This window comes from Rhinopithecus bieti, unplaced genomic scaffold (assembly GCF_001698545.2).
Source record: "Rhinopithecus bieti isolate Rb0 unplaced genomic scaffold, ASM169854v2 scaffold_76809, whole genome shotgun sequence".
Classification (NCBI taxonomy): Eukaryota; Metazoa; Chordata; class Mammalia; order Primates; family Cercopithecidae; genus Rhinopithecus; species Rhinopithecus bieti.
This window is the reverse complement of record NW_016828178.1, coordinates 41,884-54,324: the sequence shown is the minus strand read 5'-3', so window position 1 is coordinate 54,324 and position 12,441 is coordinate 41,884. Positions and strand designations below refer to the sequence as shown.

At 44.2% G+C, this 12,441-nt stretch overlaps 1 protein-coding gene across 1 annotated transcript in view; it reads right to left on the bottom strand.

Moving 5' to 3' along the window:
- The window catches only part of MPP1 (MAGUK p55 scaffold protein 1), a 27,559-nt gene extending 18,065 nt beyond the window's left edge, over positions 1-9,494 (bottom strand). The window contains exon 1 of the mRNA XM_017864373.1: positions 9,224-9,494. Within this exon, the coding sequence (XP_017719862.1) occupies positions 9,224-9,325 (102 nt within the window). The 5' untranslated portion in view covers positions 9,326-9,494. The remainder of the gene's footprint in view (positions 1-9,223) is intronic.
- Positions 9,495-12,441: the final 2,947 nt, after the last annotated feature.

The window sequence follows — 12,441 nt, the reverse complement described above, 5'->3', positions numbered from 1 at the left end:
AGAAAGAGTCTCACTCTGTTGCCCAGGCTGGAGTGCAGTGGCGTGATCTTGGCTCACTGCAACCTCCACCTTCCGGGTTCCAGCGATTCTCCTGCCTCAGCCTCCAGAGTAGCTGGGATTACAGGCATGTGCCACCATACCTGGCTAATTTTTGTATTTTTAGTAGAGACGGGGTTTCACCATGTTGGCCAGGCTGGTCTCGAACTCCTGACCTCAGGTAATCTGCCTGCCTCGGCCTCCCAAATCTACTGGGGTTACAGGCATGAGCCACCGCTCCTGGCCAGGATTTCAATAGCTTTCTAGAAGACAGAAAGCAGATGGAGGAACGACCAAGGAGAGTCATTCTGTCTTCTAGAAAGCTATTGAGAGTTGAGAGTCTAGAATGTGCATACCGGAGGCACCAGCCAAGGGGATAACTGTGGCCTCTGCAGAAAACAACAGATTCAGGGCTCAGAGACCCCCAAAAGAAGTGAGGCTTGTGGTTCTTGTCTCATTGGCCAGAACTGTGGAACACGGCCATCCCAGCTAAAAAAGAGGCTGGGAAGATTAGTTTAGTTGACCATCTTGCCATCCCAAACAAGATCAGGGATCTATAAGTGAGAAGTGGGATGTTGGATCGGCAACCAGTTATAACAATATAAAAACCACTTACTGACTTTTACTTTTTAGAACTCACTTAGAAACAAATCATGAAACAAATAACAGACTGTAAATATCACCACCATGACAATATTAAGGTACACATGTACATGATAGGAAGTTGGCAGGTAAAAAGGGGAGAAAAAAACGAAGGGAAGAGGCCTATAATCTTGTTCTGTTACAAAGTGGGGATTCAAGAAGTAGTATCTGCATTGGTTGGACAATAAATGAAGGAATGAATGCATAATTTAAAGTTCCAAGCCAGGTGTGGTGGCGTGTGCCTGTAGTCCTTGCTACTCGTGAGGCTGAAGCAGGAGGATCATTTGAGCCCAGGAGGTCAAGGCTGCAGTGAGCTATGATAGCACCACTGCACTCTAGCCTGGGCAACAGAGTGAGACCCTATTTCCAGAAAAAGAAAAGAAAAAGCTCCAAGGGTAACCACCAAAGCAGAAGTTGCAAACTGTTTTATTTCAACCACAAGTCTCTGTTTTGTTTAGTAAAAATCAGGGGACTCTAACTTCTTTTTAAAGTACCGGAAGATCTGGCACCACTCTCCAGGTGGCCCCAGCTCTCACATTCCCTACTGATGCCTCATCCAGAAGCCAGTGTTGGCTACCGATCACCCTACACTTGGGGTGTTATTTTTCTAATACACAAGAGTTTTCACTCACTTGGTCCATGTAGGTTACACTAAAAGCACGTCTAGACTTGACCCTTTAAAAATCATATACATGATGGAAAGGTACAGGCCCATGAAAAGCTAAAACAATTTTGAAAAACAAGACAGTAGGAAGACCCAGTCTGCACAGTTTTGAAACTTACTGTAGTATAGTCTCAATAAAGACTACATGGTATGGACATGCAGATCAATGGAACAGGATAGGGAACCCAGAAACAGACCCACAGAGATATGCCCAGTTGATTTTTAACAAAGATGCAAAAGCAACTCAACGGTGCTGCAGCAATTGGAAACTCATTGCCAAAAAGGGAAATGCTGACCTGAACCTTACCTTCTAAAACGGATATGGACTTACACGTAAAGTGCAAAACTAGAAAATATTTTTGGAAAAAATAGAAGAAACTTGTCAGGATCTAGAGCTAGGCAAAAAGTTCCTATACATGACACCAAAAGCAAGATCCATAAAAGGAAAAATTGGTAAATTGGACCACATCAAAATGAAAAACTCTTGTTCTGTGAAAGCCCATGTGAAGATTATGAAAATACAACAAGCTACAGACTGGGAGAAACATTTACAAACCACATATCCAATAAGAGACCAGTATATAGAATATAAAAAGAGAGTACTCAATACTCAACAGTAAAAACAATCTAATTAGAAAATGGGCAAAAAACATGAACAGATTATTTCACCAAAGAGGATATATAAAGAGGGCAAATGAGGATATAAAAAGATATTCAACATCATTAGCCATCAGGGAGAAATGCAAATTAAAAAAACAATGATATGTCACTACACATCTATCAGAATAGCTGAAATCTGAAATAAAAAATAGTGACAATACTCGTAATTGGGCATCTCATACATTGCTGGTGGGAATGTAAGTGATATGGCTTCCTTAGAAAATAGTTGAACACTTTATTAAAAAACCAAACACACAACTACCATACAACCCAGGGATGGCACCTAGAGAAATGGAAATTCATGTCCGCTCAAAAGCCTATACATGAATGCTCATAACAGCTTTATTTATAACAGCCAAAACCTATAAAGAACCAAAATATAGGTGAACAGTTAAAGTATGGTACATCCATACCACAGAACACTTCTCAGCAATTAAAACAAAAAACACTATTGATAGTAAAACAACTTGGGATCCATCTCAAAGGCATTATCCTGACTGAAAGCAAGCTAATCTATCTCAAAACATCACATACTATATGATTCCACTTATATAACAGTCCTGAAATGACAAAATCATAGAGACATTGAACAGAGTAGTGGCTGCAAGGGGTTGCGGGGATGGAGTAGGGAGGAGGACAAGTGTGACTATAAAGCGACAGCAGGAGGGAGGTCTTTGTGGTGATAGAACAGTTCTGTATCTTCATTGTGGTGGTGGCTAGAGGAATTTTATTTTATTTTATTTTATTTATTTATTTTTTGAGGCAGAGTCTTGCTCTTGTTGCCCAGGCTGGAGGGCAATGGCACGATCTCAGCTCACTGTAACCTCTGCGTCCTGGGTTCAATCAATTCTCCTGCCTCAGCCTCCCGAGTAGCTGGGATTACAGGCATGCACCACCACACCCAGTTAGTTTTGTATTTTTAGTAGAGACGGGGTTTCTCCATGTTGGTCAGGCTGGTCTCAAACTCCCAACCGCAGGTGATCCACCCGCCTCAGCCTCCCAAAGTGCTGGGATTACAGGCATGAGCCACCGTCCCCAGCTATGTTATATTCTTCTTATCCAGCTTTATTACAGTGATTGCTTTTTACATGCCAGCCTTTAAATTAAATTAAAGACTCAGCAAAGCTTAGTAGAGGCAGAACACATTCCAGCTGGAAAAGTTCAAGAGTTGCTATCCCAAAGGTTGGTCTTTCAGATGTGCTTATCCATCAAGATGTTCCTCTTTGCGATGACTAAGAGTCATTATCACGCTTACCCAGAAGTTGCAAATGATGACTAAGAAAAACGGAAACTTTCAACGTGGTAACTAAAGTACACACTTGCAACAATAAGTTTTCCAAAAGCAAAGCACAATTTTCTCCCCCATCAACTTGTCCCTGAGCCACTCTGTCTTCATGAGACTCTCAGAAAGGGAGGGTCAGCTTCTCTGAGACTTCATCTTACAGAACTCCTTCAACTAGTCCCCACGTCTCCTCATTACTGACGTGTCTCCTCATTACTGACGTATCATAGGAGAAAAGATATGCAGACATATACTGTAAGTAACATGAGTAATGCTGAACAAATAATAAAGGTCAAAGGTACTAGATTCTATTTCTCAGAGATCACTTCACAACCTCCACATCATCCCCTCAAAGCAGCCACCATCATCTCTACTGGATACAGGAGGCCACAGAGCTATGGCAGGCCTGCCCCTGACCAGTGACAAGGCAGGGCGGAAGTGGCTCTGTTAAGGATGACTGCTGGGATTCAGGAGAAGCCAGGGAATAAACACCCACCCACGACTCCATGTCTGGCCTTTGTTCTGCAGCATCTGGCCTTTAATCAGACAAAGTGCTGGAGTGGCAATGCCTGCCGCTCTGAAAGCCCCTGTGGAGGAAACATCTGCAGGGTTCAAAGGGCAGAGGCAGTTGCTCAAAGGAAGTTGGAATTTAAAAGAGATGAAAACAAACTGGGCGGGGGGCAGGTGGGGGTGGGGTAAATAGAGCAGGGGCAACTGAAGTTGGCTTTCTAATCCAAACAATTAGATTAAGTGACAGTGAACATAGGAAAGAACAAACATTTGCTCAGCCTACTGTTAGGCTCTTTGCCAACTGCTCCCACGTGGAGACTTAGAAAGCCAAGTCCAAGACGGCGAGAGGATGCCAGACAGCTGCCCAGCAAGCCCTGGCCCCAGGTGCCCGCAAATTCCCTCTCTTTGCATGGGCAGTATCCTATTCCACTTTGGGAAAAAAACAAGAGAAACTGAGAAAGCCAAGGGTATTCTGAAGTACTAGAAAAAGATTAGCAATGTTTAACCACAAATGAGAGGAACTGGGGAGAGAGGAAGGCCTAAGAGCCAGGATATTCTTACAGGTACCGTAAAATCATACATTAACCAGGTGCTTTGCTTCTCAGGTACTAAATCCATCTGGGAACACACACATCAACCTAAAGGCCAAGTCTCTAGAGATCCCTTTCCAAAGAGCTTTATCTACCCCATGCTCTCAGTACACATGCAAAGGCTTTTGCTTTCACGGGGCCGGGACGGAGGTGGGGAAACAACAGGAAACTCAAGTAGCACCGTTCCACACAGAAGAAACACAAGGCTGCAGACACCTGGAGCTGAGTCCGCACACTGCCATTAAACCAGTGCCAGAGCTGTGTGCAAATAACAACACTCGTTAGATCAAATGCTCATCCCCATTCTATGGTCAATATTTGAAGACATGAAATGGTTCAGAAACCTGTCTGAGCTTAAAGGATGAGTAAGCCTCAGACTCCAAAAGTTAAACTATAAGCATGGACTTCGGAGTTTGTGCAGGTACAAGGAGAGAATGCAGGTGCTGTGTCGCTCACATAAAGGCTGCCTCTGCACTGTGCAGAATATTCAGAGATGATGACAGGTGCTAAGGAGGAAAATAAAGCAGAAAAGGCCTCCTAAGGAAGATAACTTTTGAGGGAAAACCTATTATGAGTTTTGTTCATGTATATTTCTTCATATGAAAGAAAAAAAGAAAAGCAAAACTCTACATTACGAAAGTTCCTCTTCCCCTCCTCTGGCGTCACTTCCCCTACCCCAGCCGATCTTGGAAATATGGCTATTTATTTTTGCCTATCTACACTCCACACTCAGAGTTCTTTTTTAGCAACGCTGAAAGGTTAGAGGCAATTCACTGCTTCTGAGAAAAACCTCTGCATCGACTAATTTTGTCTCCCCTCCTGACACTGTCTCAGGACATTTTTGATTGTCACAACTTAGCGGCGAGGTATTACTTTTTACAACAGAATTATCAGACCCAAAATGTTAACAGTGCCCAGGTTGGCAAACTCCAATTTAAGGGAACTGATCTTAACCTGAAATATCTGTTCCTGATATTCTATTATACTTCAGTGTCTTGAGTAGGGAGAACAAATGAGTTAGAAAAGAATAGAACGTTCATGATGAAACTCAAATCTACTTAGCCACAATAAAAGCAGATTCTTATATACAAGGTATCCTAAGCCCTTCTGGTTTTGAAAAAAAAGTCATGAAAGGCCAGGGACGCTGGCTTATACCTGTAATCCCAGCACTTTGGGAGGCCGAGGCAGGTGGATCACCTGAAATCAGAAGTTTGTGACCAGCCCTGCCAACATGGCGAAAACTCATCTCTACTAAAAATCAAAAATTAGCTGGGTGTGCTGGCAGATGCCTGTAATCCCAGCTAGCTGGGAGACTGAGGCAGGAGAATCGTTTGAAAGTAGGAGACAGAGGTTACAGTGAGCCGAGACCATGTCACTGCACTCCAGCCTGGTCGACAGAGCAAGACTGTGTCTCAAAAAAGAAAAAAAAAAAAAAAAAAAGAACAGAAGAAAAGTCATGAAGTTCCTGGAACTGAAGGATAGGAAAGGCAGACTGGCTGAGACCACACCACATACTGGGGAAACTGGGCAGAGGATTGCATAATTTGAAAATTACACTTTACTTTCCAGTATCAGTTCTGTGAAAAGAAAAACCTTGAACAGAAACATTTCCTTTATAAACGAAACAGCAAGATCCAAGTCTGGAGCAAAAGTTCTTTCTCAGGTGAAATTATAACTAGTCAGAAGCAGAGTCAGTGATCATGCACACCATAGACTCGACCTCCTCCCATCGCAGAAGGTGCCACACCTGTGGCATGCACCTTGGTGTCTGTGCACAGGCTGTTCCCTCTGCCCGAGTGCTACTTGCCAGTTACAGCCTAGGTACTGGGAAATGCAAGAGCCCCACCGTGCTGGGTGCCCCTCCTTGCTCCACAGCGCCCCACGCCTGCCTCTATCATCACCACCACACTACTCTGTATTTGTTTCTATGCCTGTGTCCTTCCTTATTTGCCTCCTAGCTCCAGCAGCAGACCTGGAGTAGGCAACAAATAACTGCGTCACACTCAATGACCACCAGCGGGGAGTAATGCTGCATGTGATGGCCCTAAGAACCAAGAAACAGGTTTTCTTAGTGGAAATTTGCCTGGAGCCTGACTTATCTGTTAGGTGATTTTTTTTGATGTGGGATAGGCCCAAGTGAATTTTCAGGGATTCTCAACCTATTGCTTCAGGTCCTGGGGAAAGTGTTGCTTCAAACAGGCCCAAAGAGGAAAGCAGTATCAGGAATGTTACAACTACTTTTATGTGCATTAATGGGCACTACTGTGAAGAACAAGGCCAGAGAGAGCTAATAAAACTAGTTTCTCCATCAACCTGCCTAGACCACATTGAAAAAAAATAGTTTATCTAAGGAAGGAGATATACTTAAATAGGGGAGACAGGCTACATTCAAAGCTATTGCAAAATTATCTTTAGACAATATTTTTTCAGTATTAAATGTGGATTATAATTGGAAGTGAAACTTTGTGTTTTGAATCGGTAGCCTTTTTCCATAAAGTGACACCTTTAATGAAACTTTCAGCAAAATAATTTATAATTTCTACTGAAGCCAACAACTTCCTCACAGGTTTTCCTGCTTCAACTCTTGCCACTATAGAAAAACTTTCTGACTGCTACTACTGGGCAGGCAGCTCCTAGGGGATACTGGGTCATTACCCTGGATGTCCCAGTGTGGCTCAAGGTCCTTGTCAAGTATTACCTCACATAAATGTTGCCACAACCTTCCAAACTTGCCAGTTTCATAAAGGAGAGAAACCTAAGGTACAGAGAGCTTCAGCAGCTTGCCCAAAGCCATGTAGCAAGTGAAAGGCAGAGCTTGGTGCTGCAGCAAAGACTGGTAAGAGCCCCAAAGGGAAGGTGAACCTAAAGAAATAAGAAGCTGCAGGTTTGTGGAGTCAAGCCACACTTCATTATGTGAAGATTCTCCCTCAGATGCTCACTTTGGCACAGCTGATGCTATTTCATTCAGGGATTTAGTAAGTTTTCTTATTTGATCTTCTTCAAATCCTTTAATAAAAACCAAACAAATTAGCTAACTAGTAGACTATCTCCAATATTATAGTATAAACTCAAAGCCCCACAAAACACGCTGTTTACCCAGGGGGTGTGCCCACAACATAACACTGGTGGTGACAAGGCCTCTTTTCGAAAAGGCAATCTTTCAAGCATGCCCATAAGGGAACACATAGGTTTACATAAGAGCCCCGACACAAAATACATCATACTGTAGGATTCTATTTATATAAAATTCCAGAAAAGGCAAATCTATAGTGATAGATCAGTGGTTGCCAGGTTCCAGGTGGAGGAAAGTGACTGACTGCCAAGGGCCACAGGGGAACTTTCTGGAACCTTGAAAATGTTTATTCTTTGTCATGATTGTGATTGTCATTACATGACTGTATACATTTGTCAAATGTCATCAAACTGCACAATTAAATTTCATGAATTCTACTGTATACTAACTGTACCTCAATAAGACTTCCAAAAATAAATAAAGAGATTTTAAAAAAAATAGTTGAGGCTCAGCCAAGTGAGTAACAGAACTTGTAATTTTGTCTTGTCATCTGTATAACAATAGCATCTTTCATGCCTGTATTATTTCTGCACTCATTTAAATCCAGGCTGTTGCAATCCTGATTTGAAATGACACGCAGGTGTGAATGCCTCACTCCGAGTGGAATATAAAGGAAAGGCAATGCGGCGCAGCAGAAAGTACACTGACCTTTGACTCCGCAGACACAAAATCTAGCCTCAGTTCTGATGCCCATTACTTGTTTCCTTGAGTCAATGCCACTCAGCTCAAAGAGTCTACAGCTCTACTGTTTGCCTTACATTGCAGGGATCTTCAGTTTTCTCATCTGTGAAATCGGAGGGTTACTCTAAATCCCAAATGTCCACCTCTTCAGTCATTTATTAATTGAGGCCTTGCAGTCTAGGAAGGATGTTCATGCTGTGACTTCTAAGCTTCTGCCTGGCTCTCTGGTTCTCTCTGGACATTTTCCCATTGGGACCTGGCCAGCATGCTGTGAGGAAGGCCAAGCCACAGGGAGAGGCTGCTGGTTGATTTTCCGGCTCATGGCTCCAAATGAGAGCCAGCATCAACCTCCAGATGAGTAAGTGAGCCGTGTCCCCACCTGACAGACCCTGAATGACGACCACTTTGCTGGGCCCAACCAAAACGAACTATGAGAGACAAGAAAATGCTCAGTGTTGTAAACCAGCGAGTTTGGGAGAGACTTGCCAGCAACAGATAAGCACAACCTACCCTTAGGGCATCTTTGAGGACACAGGTTAATAGCTATTTACCAGCCATCCATCCCTGGAATCTGGATTCCTTGTTCCACCCTCAAATACACACTGGCCACCCTCTTTGCACCAAAGCACAAGGGGACCTGCCTAAATGAAGAGGAACAGTGAGTGAGCTGTTTAGAACCAGAAGCTGGCTTTTACAATCATTTGTGCGGATCCAAACACAAGCACTTCAACAACAACCAGGCAGATCTACTCCTTGATGTGTTCCTTAAAGACTTTCTGTTACTCTGACTTCCGTCCACGAGGAAGTTTTCCTTGACCTTAATAAGCTCACTGTCCAGGCCGCTGTCTCTCCTAATTTCCAACTAGAAGGACTGCTGGGGGCAAGGATCCACCGCACCAGCAGCCCGGTACGAACCCGGCCGCGCGCTGGCCTTGTCCCCACCCCGCTGGCTATCGCGGCCTCCGGCCTATGGCCAGGATCCGCAAGGTCAGTCCCCCCGGGGACAGGGCCCCGGACAGGGAAAGTCCCGAGATGAATAGCCGAGCCCCGGCCCAGCACCCTTGGGACTCGCGGAGCCCGCTCACCTCTGGCCGACTACGCTTCTGCAGCAAGTGCTCCAGGTAGAGGTCGGAGAGCGCCGTGTGCATGCTGCCCCCACTCTCGCCCTCGCTCGCCTTGAGCGTCATCTCGCAGAAGCTGGAACACTGGAACCCAAGACAGGGCAGCGCTGGGAATGAGAGGGCCCGGGGCCTGCGGGGCTGCAGACACCGGGGGAGACGCGGTGCGGCTGGGCCAGTCACCGCCCCGCAGGCGGTGCGCCGGGCGGGCGTGGACGGAGCTCCGCCCACGCTCCACCCACTCCTGCCCTCGCTCCGCCCATGGAACCCTCCCACGTCCCGGACTCCGCAGCGCCCTTCGCTCTGGGAAGCGGCCCTTAAAGGGCCTAAGGAAGTCGTAGCTGTAGGTGGCCGCAGGAGACGAATCCCCGAAAGATAAGAACGGGGAGGGGGCCCCCAGTTTCTGGCTGGTTGAGCACACGGCCCACGCCCCGTTGGGCCTGAGCCGCCCGGGTGCCCTGGCCAAATTCGTGGGGATTGCAGAAAGGCAACAAGGGAAGTCGGAATCGGCAGGCTTAGTGGAGTCTGAAGGATGTAGGTGAACTCTAGACTCTTCCCATAAATTGATGCGGGCGCAGCATTACCCTTTGAGATCTGGACATTGCGAAAATGCCTTTAAGGCTCCTGTGCTGCTGCACCCTGTCATTTAATTGCTGTATGCTGTTCGATGATGAAACATTGCCTTCAAAACCAAACTGTTTTTACTTAGGGCAGATCTCCTGCTGTAAATGCCACAAAATTTTTCCGGCTCAGCGAAAGCAAAGGGAGCAAATATTCCTTAGGAACCCTAGAGGAGGATTCCTTAGCATCCTAACGCGTTGGAGACATTCAAACACCAGTCACAGTGATGGAAGGCTTTCTGAACAAAACAAACATGAAATGGGCTTGTAGGGCTCTTGGTCCCCTACCCTAAGCTAGTAGCCTCACAGTATTAGAAGCAGTTCATCACTACAAGTAATCTTATTCTGACCTTCCTCAAAGCTTCCTGGGAAGGAGGAGCTTATAGCCAAGAGGAGAAAATCCAAGGGCAACAGTTTAGAGCTGCATTGCCCAGTTTTCTCTACTAAGAGGCTGAACTCATGTGAATGACGGTTCCCTTCCACAAGATCACGCTAAACAAATGAGGCGGGGGCGGGGGAGAGATTGAAGTTAACACTGTGATATTGACGCACGGATAGACTAATTGAGCAATGGCGTAGAATAGAGAACCCAGAAACCCATCCATGCCAGTATAGAAATGTGGTATATGATAGAAGTGGCATGTTAGGTAAGTAAACAGGGACATTTTATTAACTGACGGTGGAAAATGGTTATTTATATTGGAAAAGATGAAATTGGAGCCCTCATTCATGTGATATGGAAAATAATAATAATCTATTCCAGATGGATTAAGGAATTAAATGTCAAAAACATACCCTTAAAGCTCTTGACAGGAAACATAGTCAAGAGACTTTTAGACTTTGGGATAAAGATTTCTAAACAATGTGGACAAACCATTGACCCTAGAATGGAATAGTGGTAACTTTGACTTTAAGAATTTTAATTTATGAGGACACCATAAAGAGCAAAAAACACAGCTGTGCATTGGGGGAAAATATTTTCAATATAGATAAGTGGCAAGGAATTCTGATTGTGAATATATAAAGGACTACAAATTATTAAGAAAAACACAATCCAGTAAAGAAGTGGGCAAAACACATGAATAGACATTTCACCAACGGAGAGACGCATATGGCCAATAAACATATAAAGAGATGTTCGACATCATTAGTGATCAGGAAAATGCAAAGCAAAACTACAATGAAATACCACTGTTCACCCATTCAGTTGTCAAAAATTTAAAAGTCTAACAGTATCAAGTGTTGGGGAGGATGTAAATCCATATGATTTATTGAATATTGCTGGTAGGAGTCTAAATTGGTACCAGTTGTAAGGAAAATGGGTTTCCATTATCTCTTACAGTTGAACATACATCTACCCTCTGAGCCAGCAATTCTACTCCTAGAGGGAACAACTATTCCCAGTTTGGTCTGTAAGGTCTCCCTCTGTGCATCTGCAAAATATTCAGGACTAGAGTTGCCTTGTTTGTCCAGGTATGAAAACCATAGTATGCATGGCCTTGCTCCAATTTATACTCCTTCCATATTTTCTCAGCCTTATCTACTTCCCAGGCCATCAGGCACTTGATCAATGGAAATCCCTGACTGCCACTGCCTTTTTCACATCTCCTGACACTTCTGACTCCTTCACTTTTCTAAAGTGAGGGCTGGGTTCTGAAATGTCCTCTACTGCACTCACTGCAGCAGAAGCTTCTGCACTCAAGCTCATCCTGACCAGATCCATGGAGGCTCTGATGACTCCTACCACTTTTGGACTCAGGATTGAACTGTGGTGTGTGGGATCTGGCTTTCCTACTGACTACCAGGACCAAGGTAACACAACAACTCAGAGGTGTGAGGAAACTAACAAACACCCAATAGGGTGAACTTTGACCACTGACAGAAATGAGACAAACACCTGTAGGCAGATCAATTCCTTTCCTCAACCATTTCAAGATGCTGTGATTCTATACAACTCGTCTAGAAGCATTCAGGAAGATTGTGAAACAAGGTGTGTTTTCTTGAGTAACAGTGGCGAACTCAGTAGCACACCAAAGTATATTTTATTTCCATCCTTCCCTACCTCACTTCATTTATTCCCTCACTCTTACACCCATGGGATTGCATCCTTCACTAAAGCTTTACCACATATGTTTTGCTCCAGGCTTTGCTTTCTGCTGAACATGGGCTAAGAAAACAGGTGTCAGAAATGGGGTGGCCTCAGAAAACAGACCCTCAGGATAGGACTTTTTCTATACAAATACATGGACATTAAATAATCTGCTCTTGAATGATCTTTGGGTCAACAATGAGATCAAGATGGAAATTAAAAATTTCTTTGAGCTGAACAATAACAGGGACACAACTTATCAAAACCTCTGGGATACAGCAAAAGCGGCGCTAAGAGGAAGGTTCATAGCATTAAATGCCTATATCAAAAAGTCTAAAACAGCACAAATAGATAATCTAAGATCACATTACCTGACTTCAAACTATACTACAAGGCCATAGTTACCAAAACAGCGTGATACTGCTATAAAAATAGTCATGTAGACCAATGGAACAAAATAGAGAACCCAGAAATAA